Source organism: Drosophila kikkawai, chromosome 3R, assembly GCF_030179895.1.
Source record: "Drosophila kikkawai strain 14028-0561.14 chromosome 3R, DkikHiC1v2, whole genome shotgun sequence".
In the NCBI taxonomy this organism is placed as follows: Eukaryota; Metazoa; Arthropoda; class Insecta; order Diptera; family Drosophilidae; genus Drosophila; species Drosophila kikkawai.
The window spans coordinates 12,636,356-12,655,659 of NC_091731.1; the positions used below are offsets into that span (position 1 = coordinate 12,636,356).

The 19,304-nt window shown below is 42.9% G+C and overlaps 1 protein-coding gene across 2 annotated transcripts; it reads left to right on the top strand.

Moving 5' to 3' along the window:
- Positions 1-4,107: 4,107 nt before the first annotated feature.
- On the top strand, positions 4,108-17,804 carry side-IV (sidestep IV). 2 transcript variants are annotated; one of them, XM_017166000.2, is made up of 17 exons: positions 4,108-4,354; positions 6,031-6,235; positions 10,218-10,751; positions 10,879-11,198; positions 11,650-11,853; positions 11,915-12,066; positions 12,404-12,548; positions 12,697-12,827; positions 13,057-13,216; positions 13,997-14,166; positions 14,279-14,402; positions 14,480-14,640; positions 14,919-15,060; positions 15,122-15,245; positions 15,327-15,703; positions 15,940-16,151; positions 16,385-17,804. In XM_017166000.2, the coding sequence occupies exons 3-17, from the start codon at positions 10,348-10,350 to the stop codon at positions 16,622-16,624; spliced, it is 3,066 nt and encodes a 1,021-aa protein (XP_017021489.1). In that variant the 5' UTR covers positions 4,108-4,354; positions 6,031-6,235; positions 10,218-10,347; the 3' UTR covers positions 16,625-17,804. The 2 variants fall into 2 exon arrangements, with proteins under 2 accessions (XP_017021489.1, XP_070143340.1); XM_070287239.1 differs by having other exon boundaries at positions 4,108-4,159.
- The last annotated feature ends 1,500 nt before the right edge of the window (positions 17,805-19,304 follow it).

A 19,304-nucleotide genomic window follows, 5' to 3' on the forward strand; every position in this document is an offset into this window, starting at 1 on the left:
CAACGTTTCAGAAAGGCGTACACAGCAACAAATAGGTAAAGACTGTAAAGGAGATTTTATCAAATCATTTTAAGATGTTCATAATATTTAATGGAATGGAATTGTACATTGAATCAAAGAGCTAGAATTTGTATAAAGAATAATGTTTCGTTTAACAGAATAAAATTAAATGGAGTAACATTTAGTAAAATGGAATAAATACAACTTTAATTTGCAATCTCGAGTAGAAATTATCATTACAACCTTTTCCTTACTGTACACTAGTTACACTTACCCCAAAAAAGCAACCAACCGAGCTGGGGCAAGGTCAACTCTAGTCGAGGTACCGAGGAACTTACTCCGCCATCATAAACACACACAACCCCGACGTTTCTGTAATTCATTGAAACGTGTGATTCCCATGCTAATTGATGGCATGTTTATGGATTTGGTTGTCCTCCTACAAGGCGGGATCTTGTAAGCGAGTGTTCGCCATTGATATGCAAATTTTAATGGCCAAATAATCGCATGTATCTGGCTTGTAACAGGCTAATAAATTGATTAAATTCTTTGGCTTTTATTAGGAAGTTGTCATTAAGTCATCAGTGCGATGCTGCCATTAATTGCTGCCTTCGACAAGCAATTCGTTAGCGACAGAAACCGACGAAAAAAGCCAAGAGAACAACAAAAACAAAGCCCACATTTGGCATACACTCGTATGTAAATTAGCCAGAAAGTCAAAGTCGCAGACACTCCTCCAGCGATTGGTATAATAAATGTTGGAGTCGCTCGAAACACATGTAAGGCATGTGGAAATGGGATTTTAAACGCTCGAGCCCAAGTGGCTGCCGCTTCTGCCCCTGGCTCTGGTTTTGCATACCCGAGATACGGATACGGATACCCGACCCAGGAGTATCTGATGATGGGACTCACAGACTGGGAGACCCATGACGAATGCCCGGCAAATGCAAATGCGAATGCTATACACAATGGACTTTAGTTTCCTAGGAATCGCCTTCAGAGTATCGCTTGCAGTTGTTCTATTCCAGCACGCGATCCATTACCGCAGGAGATGTATCTCTGTGTATCCATGTATCTGTGCATCTGCCTTGCCACGTATCCATCTCGCGGTGCGGTTTGTTTACGTCGCTATTTTTACATTGCATCCCGCATAACTTCATTCAATTCCAAACATTTCGTGTATTTCTTCTTAATTTGCTCGTTGCTCTTCTTTTTATTGAACAGCGCCCCCCGAAAGTCAGGGAATATTTATTGTCGATATGACCACACCTATTTTATGGGCTAGCTCCCGATTTCCGATTCTTGGTCGCTGCCAAAAATAGCCGTAAATCCCTGGTGCTAAGTCTAAAATAAAAGAAGAAGCCAGTCGTTGCTGGGAAGTGTGGGGAATGCGACTGCGGCGGGATAGGTATTTGTGCAGTTAGGGAAAATGTTTGTAATTTCCAGAAATTAATTTAAATATTACCAATTCAATTTCTTAAATGTTTTGCATTTTATTTATTTGAATTTATATTTTTATATATAACATAAACTATTTTAATTTCATAAAATGACTAAAAGGAATAGTGTCTTTAAACCTTAAACTTCCTAAGAACCATTTATATCCCACCTTAAATAACTAGAATGAAGTATCTTTTAATTAGCTAAAGATAAAGACTTGTTTCTTTATACAAAGAAGTATATATTTTCCCCCAGTGCACCTCATGAGGTAGCTTGGGGTGGGCGGTGGTTGGGACCTGAGTGCACTGCCATCTCACTTGAGAATTCTCACACCTCGTGGCTGTCAGTCTGGGTTTTTCGGGAGTTTCTCCGGAGTTTTTCGGCTGATTCCGGGAGTCAGTTTAGGCGCATCCACGTGCCAGGCTTTTGATCTGTTTAGCATTCCGTGGCACATCGGAAAGTCGTAACTATTGACAAGATCTGGAGCACCAACAAACGGGAGAGAAATTGCCCAGAGGCGAATGCATTTCGATTTTCGTTTCGTTTTCGGGCGGCACTCGTGTATTTGTTTGCATTAATTTGTATATGTTACTTTAACGATTTAATGCCCAGCATGGCACCGACCCGACGCAGATTCCGGGGAATGGATACGGGAATGGGAATGGGAATGGGGCTGAAGTAGGAGTAGGAGTAAGGGAAGGAGATGGAGCTGGAGATGGGCACCCAATGGAGTTCGATCCCCATTCCCAGGTGATTGCACTCGATGGGGATTTCTCCCTTCCCCGGACTCTGTCCCTCTTTCTGGGCTTTCTGGCTTTCCTTACTACTTCCTTTCCATATCAAATTGTGTGGATATTGCGCATCAATCACTTGATAAAGAACAACAGCGGCGCACTCGCATGATGAATAACATCTGCCCCGATCCGGATCCGAATCATCCGAATTAAGGCGCAATGTTCCGCCGCAAATATATATTGATATATATATATATATATATATTGTGCGTATGTTTGCTTTGTACGGGGGTTTATGGAAATCCACTTGAAAAGCCACACCGACTTATGGACTTGTTCCGTCAAAGAATAAACACATTGATTGATAAGTGAATAATTCAGGCGAGCAAATATTGTTCGATTTAATTAATTTCCCATTTCCCGGTCTAGAGGAATTTAATTCATCGTTCAGACCTCCTTTTTCACATCGGCAAAAATATTTGGTTTGGCTTTAATACGAAAAAGTGGATGCGGTAAATCTCTGAAAGTCTAAATAAAGTTGGAAATCTGTTCAAAGGAATTTTTAAATAAATGTTTCGAAATAACACTATATCTTGTAAAGGCTTTTAATGTATTTCTCTATGATTTATCTCGGTGTGTGATAAAGATTTTAAATATATATTTTGTCGATATGTAAACCCTTTAAAAGCCTTTAAATGGTATCGTTTATAAAGAAAATAAAACCAACGATGAATCAATGAGTTATAACTGTTGATCATAAAATAATAGTAAATCTTAAAGCGTTCTTTTGTGTGTTTTTTGTCTGTTTTTTATAAGTTTGTATAGGTCAACAGTGAGCTTAATAAGTTGGCCAAAACCTGATTTTCATCGAATGATCTTGTGTATTTCTGTTTCTTGTTCTGAAGTAATATTATAATTATACCTGTCGCATTTGTATTGTATTTGACTTTTTGCATATTATTGGATTATAATTGTGTTTTAATTCGGTGAAGATGACAAAGCAGACTAAGTAATACAAATTTATAGATATATGATTCAGAAGTAATATAAATTTATAATATAAAATACTAAAAAGCTTTAAATTTATTATAAAACAAGTGTTGATTAAACTAAGCTCATCTTATGTTTTAAAAGTTTATATTCAATTTATTTACCAAACACAATAATTTTTATTAAATTGTAGGGTTTTTATTTTGTAATGATTTCTTTGATCTTTGCATATTAAAATATAATTCTTTAACCATATTTTATAAACTATTTAAATAAGATTCTAATACCACAAATGTTTTAGAAAATTTAAAACCCAGGCTTAATTTTAGTTTTAATTTTTATAGAAAATTTCTGCAAGGTGCAAGTTTCAAAGTTAATCTAATCAATTTTTAACTAATTAACTACTCACAGCTAGTAAGTTTTTGGCCAATGCAAAGCCAGCTCAAAGATTATTTGGCCAAGCAATTATTCATCTGTTAAGCGGCAAGTATCTGTATCGAGCGATATGTACGCGGCATAGGACATCGTGTAATCGTGTCTAGCTCTAATTACTTTTACAGCGACAACTTTTATCGCCCATCGCAGGCGAATATCTGCCGTTTGAGGGGCAATCTTCACGCATAAATAAGCGCAGAGTTCAGTGGCAAGGGGAAAAGCGGAAAGTGGAAAGCGGGAAACGGCGAAATTTGTCAATCGAAATTTTCCAGCAGCGAAGAGAAGTGTGTAGTTCGTCCGAACATACGATATGCGGTCTGTTAACATCTCGCCCCCAATATCGTATGCCAAGTTTCGTGCAGCGCTCTCTTTGGGGTTGCTCTTGCGTTCGTTTTCGAACTCGCTCGCCTGCTGGCTCCATCGTTTTCGAACTCGCCGCGATTCGAAGTGAAATCAAAGCATCGACGAACGCGCCGACGACGACGGGTATCCAGTAGATACGCGAACCCATAACGGTACACATGTTGCTGTCGGAAAACGCGAGCGGCCCAAGTGGAAATGTAGCCCAATCCGTTCGCTTCAGGCTTTCCATTTAAAGCGCTCCTCTCGCACACGCACACACACACACACAACCGTACGCCGTACGCTCGCACACACGCACACCCACAAGGGTTCTCGGCTCTCGTACTCGAGCACGCACCACTACGGACGCAAGTGCACGGTGCTCGTGTATCACAGTATCAGTGTGTCTCTGTGTGAGTATCTGAGCCGAGCGGCTGGCTGAGCGCTGAGGTGTTTGCCATTGTGTTCAGATACAGGATTTAGTGGCCAAGTGCTTAATAAAAGCATCGTAAAGGCACGGGCCGGCCGCAGGCCCATCGATATCGATGGCAAAGTGATAAATGCAAATTATCTTTAATCAAACGTAGCCCAAAAATGCTAAAAGTGCGCGCCGTGAATGTCTGCCGTAGAAGCCGGCAGCTCGCAATTCTCATTCAAACTCAACAAGAAGTTTATGCAAACTAACTGAAATGAATATATCAAAGAAACAGCACATAAATAACAAAAGTATAATAAAGTTGTGTTTAGCTAAACTGTGCCCCAAGCCAAGTGTTACTGTTATTGCCCCGAAAAAGTGATCAAAGCCGTTTAAATACGTTTAAAGCGATTAAATCGTTAAAATACAATTGTCTGACAACCCAAGAATCCAATAAAATGATTGAATAATTCCACGAAATTGTTGATTGGTTCCCCAGAAACTTAAAAGATACAAAATGATGAAATACACATTTTAAAATAACCTGCCAAGCAGCGGTTGCAAAATTTCAAAGCCATTGCATTGTTAGAATAATTATACAAATTAAAAACTATATAAAAACCCAAGTCAATTTAAGAACATAATTACCCAATTATTAAAACTAATTTCAAGCTGCCAATTTGTGTTTTTTTAAGCCTTCAAAACTACTTCTTTGCCTTTAAATTCTATTTAATTTTTTTAAAGCCTTCGTAAAATGAATTTTAAAACCCCAACTGGCTAGCTGGCATTTTCCACAAAAGATTTCCAAACGTTCAAAAGAATGTTTACAAATTGTTTATAAATAAAACCGCAATGCAATTGCCTTGACTGACGCTTAAACCAGAATAATTAAACAAACATAAATAAATAAAAGTAGTAAAACGCTTAAAGTGCAAAGCTTGAAGCCTTGAGGATTACCCCAAAAAAAATAAATGTATTTAAAAAAGAATCGCATAAAAATGCAGAGCTACTGAAATAGCAACCAATGTTGCCTTGGCTGACTTTGAAAATCGGCTCCACGCCACTCCACTCCACTCCAGTTGCCAGCACTCCAGTGGCTCTCCACTTGGAGGAACGGAGCAAAAGGGCCGTGCCGGGCCAGGAGGGGAGTGGAGAAGCAGCAGCGGGAGCAGGAGCAGGAGGACTCTTCGCTCGCTGCTCGGTTTGCGGTGCCGTGCCTCGAGCTCGTCGATAATTGGAATTTACGACTGTGGCATAAAAAAGGAACCGGCAGAATACTGGCTGCAAGGATGTGGCGGCCTCCGCTCGTCTCTGTTGTTTGGTGACTCGTGTCGGAGTCCCATCCCCTTCTCCTCCCGAGTCCCGAATCCACTCCTGCTCCCTGAACAGCCCTCTGATAGTCGGGTGCCGTGTAAATATTTTTTTGTCGTCGCTCCGTGTGCGGTTCAATTGGCCCTGTCAGTGGCAGGCGCGCTGATTTGTTATGGTAATAGTTGTCACAACGAGAGGAGACTCGAGAGATCCTCGCGGGGCACTTGATTACACTTGGCCACAATAGTGGCATAGTGGAATTGGTGGAACCAAGTCAAAACTAAATGCGACCGTAAATCAGGGCCAATTAGGCGGGCAATCGGTTGCCAGTTTCTAAATGTGTCTCTTCCGGTTACCTCGCAGATTCATCTCAGACGGCGTGTCTGGTCATTAGAAGAAACTCGCCAGAAACTGGCCCAGAAAAGAGCCCGGTCCGAAGCCGGAGTTCCAGGCAAACCAAGTCAAACAAAGCAGAAGCAGAAGCAAAGCAACGCCTAACCGATGGCCAATAAAAACAACATGGAATATTGAATGAAATCGGCCGGCATATATGCACATACATTAGCAGGTGAGTTATCTCCGCTGGCTGCTTATTTCCCTCAAAATTTATGCTCGTGCATATCTGCATAATCGCAAATTAAGCTACATAATTAATAAGCCAGGAGCCCGATCCCAAGTTCGAGCCTCGGCGCTGTCACTTGGCGTTGATGTAGCACTTTGGGGAGCTATCAACTGCCTTTTGCCGGGCTCAGCTCGGCCTTTTACCAGATTTTGCCTTTGCTTTCGGCTGCTGGCCATCTTTTTACACACACTTAACGGATATATTTATATATATATATATATACTCAAGGTGTACGCTGTTCCGTGTGTATCTGTGTACGTGCCACTGCTTTCCGAAAAGTATCGATGTCTGTAATCTTAATTAGCAACACCACAGCAACCGGCAACAGAGACAACATCGGTAGGCCGGCAGCGTGGCCCGGGCCCACAAAAATCTTTTAGCATTTCAAGCGCGGCGTATCCGTTTTTCTTTGCACTCTGAAAAATAAAGTCCTTTAAAATATTCCTTTAATACATTTTAAATTGTAATATTGTATCAGGTTTACCTAAGAGCAGCTGGTTTTCTGAGAATTAAGTAAAAAGCAAAAATGTTTACATGTTAATTTATTTATAAATGCTTAGATATGCTGGCATTATCCCCAAATTTAAATATTAGCATAGGTCGTAGATTCTCTTCAGCAGTTTCTTTAAGCTTGTTTTTCAATAACAGTGTAAATAAAGGAAAATAAACACACAAATAATAAAATAAAGTTATTGTAATGTATTTAAATTAAGAGATTCTAATTGAATTTCATGTATAACTTTAAATATTTTTGTAGCAATTACTTTAATTGACTTAATAACCATGTTAAACATAGAAACAGATAAGAGCAGCACAGGGACTTAGCACATTTTGTTATCAAATTTAATTCTTAATTACTTTCAGTATTAATTCTTGAAAAGAAATGTCTTCTCCGCTTATCTTTGTATATTTTTTCCAAGTGTGGGGCTTTTTTCTGGGTGTTTCTCACAAAAAATCACATTACATCGGAAAGCCAAAACCGGTTTCGGTTGATTTCTTGTCATATTTCGTGTAGAAGCCAAAGGTGTTTTGTACAAATGGCCAGCAAACTAAACAAACTAAAGTTGCCGGCCAGCCAGTAACCGGCTGCCCATCAAAGAGTTATTTATACTTATTAATGCCAACGATGAGTGCGAGGGGTCCCAGTCACCCCGGTCCCCCTGCTGCTCTCACACTACATAGTTCGATGGGGTATGCAAATGCAAATATCTTTGATCTGCTTTCAGGCTGAAAAATTCGCACCTCCATGTGCGAACAAAGCGCCCATGGGGAATGCGTTGGGAGGAGTGCATAGGAAATCAAGTTTACGACTTCTCCAGAGGATGGAGGATGGGGCTCCCGGCCGAGAGCCGGGGGAGGCTACTCAGTTTAATTGCGTCCATTAGAAAGCGCTTAGCGTCTTTGAGTGGCACCAGCCAGCGGACGGAAATTGAAATTACAGGTGTAAATGTTTAAATTCCTCTTTACGCAGATGTCCGGGGCTTAGTTGGCCTTTTAAATTTTAAACTTTAATGCGACACCTTCAATCAAACAATCGGAAAAACGCTTTGTTGGCTTTTCAGCCGCTTTTTGTCCGGCCTGGAAATATTATTTCATTTGTAACGTAAAATCGAAATAAATAATTAATAAATCAACGCATCTATTGTTTATTCTATGCGGCAATAAAAACAGATAAAAGCTAATGAATTTTAAACAGTGAGGAATTCAAGTTCACTCAGATAACCGGTTCTCTTTTTAGTTTTTTTTTTTTTTCCTCTGTGGGGTCAGTTTGTCAGCATTCACAATATTTGGCTGGTAATAACCAAAAGTGGCTAACAAAGGGAGTCGAGAGCCCCACAAAAGGGCCAACAGATACCCTTGGAAGTCCATCAAAATCAAAATATAGGTAGGCAGTTGGGTGATTTAAAAGATACATTTAATTAGCGAAGCAGCTGATTGATATGGCATTTTAATTTAATATTGAATGTTATCTAAATTGAAGAGCAGTTGTAAGACTCATCCCTATATGTTTGTGCTTTTAAATTCACCAAAAAGATACAAAAATAGATGATGGATGAGACAGAATATTATTTATATTTTGAATGTTATCTAAATTACTTAAAGAGCTTAAGGTTTCCCATGGAAAGCATCATACCCCTCCTGATCAGGGTAAACCTATCCCTTTGCTCTTCGGTCTGTTTTTGTATCTCGAGCCTCTGGGCCAAGTGTTTGGCTATCACATTCATAGGCAAATTGTGCGCATATTTATGAGCAGCTCTTTTCCGCGACGGGGGGAAATGGAATATCGTAATAATTAATTAAGTTATAACATTAAATGGCCATAAAGGGGCATTAGGCCCATAACTTTGAGTGGACATATGAGCATGAGCCACGGCTGGAATCTCAGAAATTCGTTTCTGCCAGACCCATAACTCTTTCGCCTTTTGTTATCGACGGATGGGATCTCTGAGCTGGCCATATGCCTGGCATTTGGCTCTGTAGCATTCCGGCCATCATCATCATCATCTTTTACGACTGTGACTACGACTGGCCAATCACTACCATACTTTCTTGACCACAATCCGCACAACTTACTCAGCTTTTCTCGCCCTGTCAGTTTTGATTTTCGGTTTTTGGCCATGTCAGCCAAGTGCCAAACAAATGACTTCACATTTTTAAAGATATTACGTTGACAAACATCTCCGCAATTGAGTGAGTGAGGCGACCGCAAATGCGTCATGAATTCCAACCTGGCTGAGAGTCATGAATACCTCTAGAAGTTGGCAGATGCAGCGGTGATTACCGGCGAATAAAACTATTAGTTACACTTAAGCGACTTGCTAAGAGACTCTGCTTGACTCTATAAAAATCGCGAAAATGTGTGGGACGTGTTGATTCCGGAACGCATTGTTCTCTTAAATACTTTTGATTTATTAGCGAAATGAATGGCACTGACAGCGGTTATTAATTGTGGCCAGCCAGACAATGGACACGTTTACCAAAAAAATCAACTGTATTTAAATTTATGCCCTTGGAGCTGGCCACCAATCGGTTCCATCTATTAAAGCCTTTTACAGATATGGAAAACAAGATTGAAGCGCCCTGAAGTATGCTTTCACTGCAAATTGAGTATTCGGAATGCGGGCTTATTAATGCCTAGATTCATATCTTGATTGCTTTCCTAACAAGCACATGCCCTGTGTCTCAGGCTCAGGGAGCTGAAGCTCTTATCTGTCTATGGCATTATTGCCATCATTCATATAAGCCATCTGCATTTATGAGCCTTTTTAAATTTTAAAAGCTCTCTCTCAATGCAGTTTTCTAGTTTTCTGAATTTGTGCAAACAAAATTCCATTCGACTGCCACAACTGTAATATTTGAAATATCTCCGGCTTAAACTTTTAAAGCAAACTTAATTGTATTATGTTTGGAAAGCAACTTTACAAATTCATATTCATGCACTTTATGCACCTGGTTTGCAAGTTTATTAGATTCATTAGTGACAGGCTTGAATTTACAAATATTTTTGGTAAACAAGCATTTGATATGGCTTCAGGAGAGCCAAAAATATAACTACAAAGGGAAGGGAGAATGTAATTTAAGTATGTTGTAAGCAAGAATTTCGAAAATAACTCACAATGTTTCATATTATTTTGATGGAAAGTTACTTTAGGGCGTACAAAGGAGGAATGAAGGTAGAAAAATAAGAGGAAATTTTAGTCTTATATTTTATAACCAAAGTGAAAAGCAACTAGTAACTAATTTAACAAATGAAATCATAAATTAAGGAGTTTAATCATTTATTTTATTCTTAAATTAATATATAGGAGTCAATTAGTTCTTATGGCGGTTTTCAAACCTTAATTACTATAATTACTCACTTATTGTGGAGTAACCTCACCTTTCTTAAAACCAAATAACTAATTTAATAAATTATTGCATTGTACAGCCAAACATCCTAGTTTTCCCACAAAGTCCGGAGTATGGATGAAAATGCATTGAGCTATCGATGGCTATGAAAAGGGCCAATGGAATAGTCCCAGCCAGCGACACGTTTGAATAAAGAGAAAGCGAAAACCATGCATCACGAGGAATCAACGTTTCAAGGATTTTTCTGCCATCGAATTGAAAGATTGGATGGGCACGAGCTGGAGTTAAAGCAGGAGCAGGAGGATCGAGGGACGAATTCCCGGAAAAGTAAAGCTGAGGCCACATCCCAACCCTACCACTACCACTGTTCCAAGGCGTGGAGACAGTTTCTCCTGCCCGTACTAATACTGGCAGGTATTGTCCAGGCATTAGGCACCTACATTGAACAGGATGAGCTGATGCAGAACCTGGATCGTCCTGTTCCGCTGACCACCGTGCAGGGCGTTCTCGGTCGCCAGGCGATGCTGCCCTGTGACATCTCGCCGCAGGAGCGGGACGACGCTGTATATATGGTGCTCTGGTTTCGCGAGGGCGACGGTGAGCCAATATACAAGTGAGTGGAGTAACTTAATATTTTGTTTAAAGTTTAATATTTCAGTAAATTTATATATTTTGTAGAATATTTTCTCATATTGAATTTGGATTTAAAATAAATTTGAACCAAAACCTTCTCTTTACAGCTTCGATGTCCGAGGTAGACAGTTCGGGCAGGCGCGTCTGTGGTCTTCACCCTCGGCCTTCGGCAGCCGCGCCCACTTCAGCAGCACCACCCATCCCGCCCAGTTGAAGATCGACAATATCCGCATCGAGGACGAGGGTGTCTACCGGTGTCGCGTCGACTTCCGCAACTCACCTACGCGAAATTTAAAGATAAACCTTACCGTCATTGTACCGCCAGATAGACCGATCATCTATGGGCAGAACAGACACGAGAAGGCGGGAAATGTGGAGTCCTTCAACGAGGGCAACGACATCGTCCTGACCTGCGAAGTCTCAGGCGGTAAGGGAATCCTTTTTTAATAGTATAACACCAAGGGTATACAAACTTCTGCTTACCGAAGTTAGACTTTCTGCTTAAAGCAAACACTTTGGTTCGAATTGAATATACAACCTGTTGAGGGGTTTAATCTTCTTGGTTAAATTTTTAAAAACAATCATTAAAAGCTTCTCCGGAAAGTTTCAAGGAGTCCTGCATTTCAAAGGCCGGCTCTGTCAATTAAAGGATTACAGAAAAGTTTTTCGTTAACTTTCGAATGCAAGGGTTGCCTTTTCGCTGCTCGAAAAGTTGTAAATGTTTAAATTTTAAAATTCCCAAACACACTTTTGCTGTTTCAGTTAGCATCCAATTTGTTAGGCCTCCAAATTCGTATTACAAATTTCCTGGGTGAATTATTTAGTTTTTGTTATTTATTTATCTGCATTTATGAATTATTTATTCTGCCGAAATCCAGGTCGCCCGCGGCCCAACGTCACGTGGTACTTGGATAACACGGCCATTGACGAGTCCTTCGAGCAACGGGTCGACGGAAAGACGGTGAACCACCTGTCCTACCCCAATGTGGGCCGGCAGCACCTCAACTCCCGGCTAATGTGCGTCGCCAGCAACACGAACCTGACGCCGCCCAACAACAAGGTCGTTGTCCTGGACGTCAACTGTAAGCGAAAGGATGCCAGGAATTTTCTAGGTCTAAGTACTAATTATGCATTATCTCCCAGTGAAACCCATGGCCGTGCACATCCTCACCAAAGATCGGTTCGTGTCCGCGGATCGCACCTATGACGTGGAGTGCAAGAGCTCTGGGTCGAAGCCGCCGGCGCTCATCACCTGGTGGAAGGGCAGCAAGCAGCTGAAGAAGCTCACCAAGAACGTAAGTCTGGGCGGAGGGATAAGCACGGGAGCGGGCACGGGCACGGTCCAAGCCAAACTAAACTCATAATAAATGCGCAAAGTCCCGAACTCATTAATTAAATACAAATTAATATTGTGTACTGTGTGCGTCGCTTATAATTGCCACAAATTTCCTTTTCATTTTCGCTTATGTATTTGCCTTGGCCTTGGTCCTTGGTTCCTTGGCTCTTTGGTTCCTTGGCTCCTCGGCTCCTTCGCGCTTGGTTCCGTTCTATTTCGTAGGGCTGCGTTACTTTCGGCCCGCTTCCGTTTCATTATTCATTTCCTAATGGACTCTGTTTGCGTTTCTTTTTTAGTTTAATGAACCCGATAATCAATCTCTAAGTATCCTGACGTTTACGCCCGGACGCGAGGACGATGGCAAATATTTAACATGTCGGGCAGAAAATCAATTCATCGACGGCAGCGCCATCGAGGACAAATGGCGACTCATTGTCCATTGTAAGTAAATCCCCGTAACCGCTGCCTCAGCGAGAGGGTGAAGCCTAATTGCAAAAAAATCGCTCTTCCTTTCTCGCTTCTCGATTTTCGTTTTCATTTTCGTTTACGTTCTATTTTTGCTTTTTTCTTGTGTCCCATGTGCCCACAGACCAGCCCACAACGACGCTAAAGATTGGCTCCTCGCTGAATCCCGATGACATCAAGGAGGGCGACGATGCGTACTTCGAGTGCATTGTGCTGGCGAACCCGAAGCCCTACAAGATGTCCTGGTTCCATAACGTAAGTCAGTCCTTTAAGAAAGTGTCTCACATACACGGAGAGGAAAATGTTGCTCGGTTTATTTTGGTATTCAAACTTTAAACGACTCTTGACAATGATTTTCAATAGTTTATCTTCTTCAAACCAGTTTTAACTGCAAATTACTATTAAATCTCATGTTTCTAGGTCAAAAATATATGTATACTATAGTATATTCTAATATAATCTATATTCTTTTTCCTCTATGCAGGGCAAGGAGCTGCAGCATAACATCTCCGCGGGCGTCATCCTGTCGGATCAGTCACTGGTGCTCCAGAGCGTCTCACGTGCCTCGGCCGGCGACTACACCTGCCTGGCTGTCAACTCGGAGGGCAAGGGCCCCAGTAATCCGGTCACATTGCGCATACGCTGTAAGTAAATCGCTGCCAAATCCCCATCCAACAGCCCATCCAACAGACCCTTCCCGCAGCCTCGGCTCTTGCCCCGAGCCCAAGCCTCGTCCTCGAAGTCACCAAAGTTTGGCTTTGAACTAACGTCTCTGTAATTTCCAATTTAATCCTTGAGTTTGAATGGCTCTTAATGTATTTAGAGTACGGGGCTCAGTGCTAGGTTCTGGCCCCCAGCCAAGAACAAAGGCGCAGTATGTAGGTGTGTGTCCTAGGCCCCCGGATCCCCATCCCCTCCCTATTCCACGACTCACGTTAATGACCAAGATTATGGCGCAATGAATGCATTGCCTTGGCACTCTTGGGCATCCCCCAGCCTCTGCCCCCGTATCGGACTCCTCTGAATCTGAATCTGAATCCGAATCTGACTCTGACTCTGGCACAAAATGACCAGAAGCTGGGGTCGGACTTAGGTATCTCCATGCCCAAAATGTGCCGGCGAAATCCGGAATACGGTATTAATTTAAGCCCGTTTAGGGAGCTTCACTGAAAAGAAAATCGTGCATAATAAATTAGGGCATTATTAAATGTTAAAAAAAAGTGAAAAATAAGAATTTAATATAATTTTAGCTGTGTTTAAAAACGTGATTATGTTTTAACTATAAATGCAGTGGCCAGGAATTTTATTTGTTATATTTTCTCTCAGTGCTTTAGCCCGCACATCCCCATTCACTCGGTGCAAGCCGTTTAAGAGGGCGTTAAATATTTTAATAAGCGCTCCAATTACTCACTCGCCCCCGATAGATGCCCCGATCTGTGCCACGGACCACGAGGAGCTGCTGGGCGCCCTCAAGCACGAGACCCTGCCCCTGAAATGCGAAGTGGATGCCTCGCCGCCGGCAGATTCCTTCCACTGGACCTTCAACTCGTCCGGCGAGCAAACGGAGCTGCCGGCCCGCCTGCACTCAAGCGAGGTAGGATTGATTTCCCTAAAGAGGAGCACCACTCGAGAGGTGTAGCCAAGTTAACTAGCTTGTATCCGTGTATCCATGTACCCACGTATCTCTTCTTTTTCTCCTCCAAAAGACTGGCATGTCGCGACTGAACTACACGCCCAGCACCGACCTGGACTACGGCACCATTTCCTGCTGGGGCAAGAACTCCATTGGCATGCAGAAGAGCCCCTGCGTGTTCCAGATTGTGGCAGCCGGTAAGCACCCATCATCGTTATCATCGCCGACATCAACTCAGCTAATCGATCCGAACGGAACGTAACTCCATCCGCAGGTCGACCCTTTCCCTTGCAGAACTGCTCGGTGACCAATCAGTCGGTGGACTCGCTGCAGGTCGACTGCCTGGAGGGATTCGATGGCGGCCTTCCGCAGGGATTCATGCTGGAGCTCGTGGAGCTGAATACGCTGCGACTGGCCAGGAACATCACGGTTTCGGTAAGTTAGACAGCTAATTACCGGGTCGACCCATAAAGCATCTTTATCCTTGGGGGTCTGTAATCAATGGGGGTCAGATTAAATGGCCTAATGGCCTTTAAGTATGCCAGAAAGCGCTCCGATTAGCGGGGCAAAATATTCTTTGCATTCTTTCGGGCGCTTCGTGGAATTTTAAAATTTATGATTACTCAGGTTTAAGATTAAGGTTTTATGTGGGAATATTATTTCCTAATTTTATTGATCAACATTATTTTATATATTTTCCCAAACTGAATCAGCACACACCGGTGACCTTTGTGATAGACAATCTGGATCAGGCCGCCACTTATCGCATGGTGATATTCGCCGTTAATGCCAAAGGTCGTTCCGAACCCACCATAATCGACGACATCAACTTCAAGGGCGTGGCCAAGTTCACAGGTGGGTAGCCCCGCTTTCTAATTGGGAATTATGCAACAATAATTTAATTGCGGCCTCGCAGGCGCCTCCACCGGCCTCTCGATGCCCCTCTCCCCGTTCCTGGCTGGCCTGACCCTTTTCTGCGGCCTGCTCTTCGCCATCTTCTGCATCATGATGGCGGCCATCTACCGGAGGTTCTCCAATCGGTACGGACAGCTCCCGCTCACGGCTAATGGCTAATGGGTAATGGCTGTGGCTTCGTCCTAATGGCCCCATTTAAATTGCAGGCGCAGCGACAGCAACCTGAAGGTGGCCAAGCACACGCAGCTCACGATTCCGGCGGACTGCCAACTGGACCCGCTGCATCCCGGCGTCCAGACAGACGGCTCCGGTAACAACCATCAGCCGCACCACAGCCTGCTGCCCATCAATTGCGATGGCGTCGCTTTGGGCGACGTGGGCGCTGGCGGCAACGGTGTAGGAGGCAGTGCCGGTGGCCTCGGCATGGGACTGGATGGAGGTATGAAAGGCAACTCCCCGATGGGTGGGTTGGGTGCCCTGCCTGGGGACACCCTGCGCTCCACGGCCCGCACTCGGCACAGTCCTATGGCCGACCAGGCCGAGATAGATGACACCGATCCGGATGTAATACCAAATCAGTATGGTGAGTATCGGTGGGAGGCACAGGAGGACTTTGTGGAGGATTTTGTAATTTATTATAAATAAAAATATCTTTATTTAATTATTGCACTTTTTTTTATCAATTATAAGTCATTATTTTACTCAAAAGTTATGTTAAAAATAAAGAAATCTAAGTTTTAACAACAATAAATTGCCTACAGTATTTTGAAATTCTGTTCTTTGGCCTTTTAACATTTCCCAAAATTAATTTACTTGCAGAAAAACGTCCGCTGAAGAGCCTGGTTTCTCCACCGGGCTTTGCCAGCCCCTCGAACCGCCTGATGCAGCGCGATTACCTGCGGGAAACGGAGCTGGCCAAAGGTGTTAGCGATGGAGGTCTGGGAGCGGCAGAGGGGCTGTCCAGCATCGGGCTGATGAGCAGCTCCGGGAACGAGGTGCTGCACTACACTTTCCGGCCCAGCAAGCAGATTGTGAGTACTAAGCTGAACAATTAAAATAGAGCTGGGAAACTGTCGAAAAATATATTTTTAAAAACTTACTGGCATTCAGTGTTCCCATATTTTGTATTAATTATTGACAGTTTGCCAGTTCTTTTGCAAAAGCTTCTGGTGAAGGTTAAGTCATGCCCAATCTCATGGTGTTCATCTCTGGCGCTTTCCTCTCCCGCTTTCTTTTCAAAAAAACCAAACTTACATGCGATCAGAGCTATGCCACACTGAACAAAAAGGGCATCACCACCTGCAGTCCGCCGCTGGGCTCGCTGAATTACAACGTAAGCACATCGACGCCCTCGTCCTCGTACCACCTGACACCGCAGCCCATGGAGGTGAGTCTGCTGAGTCCGAATAACCCGTCGGTGACGTCGTCGCTCAGCGAGTACCGATTCCGCACAGGGCCGGAGATCGTGACCACCTCGAACCGCATACAGGAAAGTTGTATATAAAGCAAGCAAATCCGAATCCGAACCCCAAACCCAACACCCATACTTACTTCTGAGTGTACAAAAACCAAATGATATAGCGTGGCAAGTGTATTAATACATGAGTATCGTACCGCATCGTATCGAATAATATCCTAGCAGCTAGACGTACTTATTCGCATGGTTTGAGGAAAGACTTCTCCTAGCTCGTAAGCATCTTGTGTACTTATGCAATGCCAAAAGTGTAACTGCAATACACTCGTTTTGTAAATAATCGTTGTCATCTGTTGTTGTAATTAGGCCCTAAGCCCTAAGCCCTAAGAGAGATAATCTGGCCGTGAACGAGAGAAACTACTTGAGAACATATCGTTTACTGTTTCACCCACATATCCTCCATATCCTCCCGTCTCCGTATCCCTATTCCGTATCCTACATATCCCCGAGGGTACCGAGATATCAAACTGCTGTCAAACTTAACATATCGCCGACATCCTAACGCTCGCTAAGCTAACCCATGGTCATTGTTGTGCGCCAAAAGCTAAAAAGAAAACTGAGCCAGCCGAATGCAACTTATTTACGCCATATTTAGTATACCAATAAACGTATATATATATATCCATTTAATCTGAACAGGACCTGCACTCTTCCAGAGTTCCCGGCAGAGTTCTGCGGGAGTCGCATTTGTGAGAATATCATGTCCATATCCTCTATGAAAAGTATTACCTATTGATTTTCGTTTCGATTAACTCGAGTGTTTAAGTGTAGCTACCGCGTACGTGTATTTAACTAGCGCTAAGTAGTCCTAAGTATCGGTCTAAGCGAAGTGTACATACATGATTATACAGCAGGCTGGACTCTGGGAGTCCCCCCGTTCCAGTTCCAGTTCCAGTCTCTCCTACAGTCCCGGTCCCTGTCCCTATAATTTGTATTTTGTAATTGTCTAACTGCTCCAACCCGACAACTGTAAACTGTACATAGTTCATAATTTATTGTGAGGACGTGGTAAGATGTGTTGCCCCCCCCTTCTAGAGTAAATTAAGCATTTATAGAACAATTGCTAGGCCGCAACACAGGTACAAATCTTCGGAGCGATCCGAAGGGAGCGTGTCCCTTCCAGAGCCAGGCAGTGGCAATTTCCGATTCCAGGTCCAGAGTTGAGTAGCGTCGCCCCTCCCTGGAGCGGACACCTCCGCAGCTTGAGGATAGTATATATACGAATATATCTGGATAAAGTGTATCTATCTTAGAGAATTGCCGCCACTTAATCTGTCAAAGTGCAAGCGGGGACAGGAACAGAAATGCAAAGATTAGTATAATTTGTCAAGCCTAGTTTTTGTAACTATTAGGAGAAATATTAAATACAATTAAATTATAACTAAATGGAGATGAATCATTCTTTCACTGGGCTAGCAGGTTGGGCATCTCGCCGCTTTAATAAGCACTTGGGCAGCAGGAGGTATTGCGGACACGAACCTAACTCCTGCGGCACTAGTACTTAGGAAAGCGAACTCGGCATCGGCTTGGGATTTTCCTTTCGGAAGAAAGCCTTATGAGTAAGTATCGTATTTCATATTCACCCGCGGGTTGTGTGCTCCTCCTTGACCTGCGACCTCGGCTGCCAGATCTGTGTGTGATCCCCTGACTCCTCGGTGAGCGCCCTGCTCTGCAATGATAAATCAATTAAAGCGGGAAACGTACTCTCAACAATTGACAGCTTGAAGATGCCTCCATCCGCTCGGGGCAAGGTTAATGTATTCCATTTAGTTTGTGAGTTATTAATATCTGTGTGTGCGATAGCGATACTTAACCTTCTGTGGCAGCTGCTGTCTCCTTTTAAATGCTTCCCTCCCCCGAAAAATATCTATAGAAATATTCCGTTCGCCCCGCCCGGAGCCGGGCCCATATGTAGATGTGTATCATTGCAAGTCGTGTACGGCTAGTAACCTCTTGCACATAATACATAAGTTTATTAAATTTAAATTGGCTTAATTGACCCTCATTCGTTTTCCGTTGCCCGATGCCCGTTGCCCGCTGCCCGCTGCCCCGTTGCCCGTATTCGCCGACAGCGTTCAAAATTGCTCCATGACAGACGACAACATTGCTGATGATGCTGCTGTTCTGTTGGTGTTGCTGTTGTAGCTGTTGCTGCTGCTGCTGCTGCTGCTACTGTGTCTGTGTGCCTTCATTGCTGGAGCATTCAAAGTCAATTGAATTTAAACGAATAAAAGTACACACAATGTGGCTGCTACACAGTCTTATTGTTGCCGCATCGCTCGATTATGATTGCTGCGGGGCAGAAGCGTCAAGTACTTGTCAAAAAAGCAGAAAGCTGAAATGCGACGGCAGCTATAAGCTCTCGCATTCAGCAATTTGTCAGCGCAAGATGCACAAACAAAGTACAATAAATAGCTGGCTGAATGCATTCATCAGCTAAATTAGAATATACATAGATTAATCAGAGCACAATAACACTTAGTTAAGTGAGTCCAGTTTAGCGGCAGTGACAAATGTCGTTGCTAAAAATCTGTTGCATTTCCTCATCTTTATTAACTACGCCTATTGTCGTTGTAACTAATTTTTAATTTGGCTCAATGGATGCTTTAGATAAGGCCAGGCTGTGATTTATGTAAAATTTTATCAGGAAAAAGACTAAAATTAATGCGAATTTATATTAATATTAAGCAGAGTCTAGTAAATCAACAAA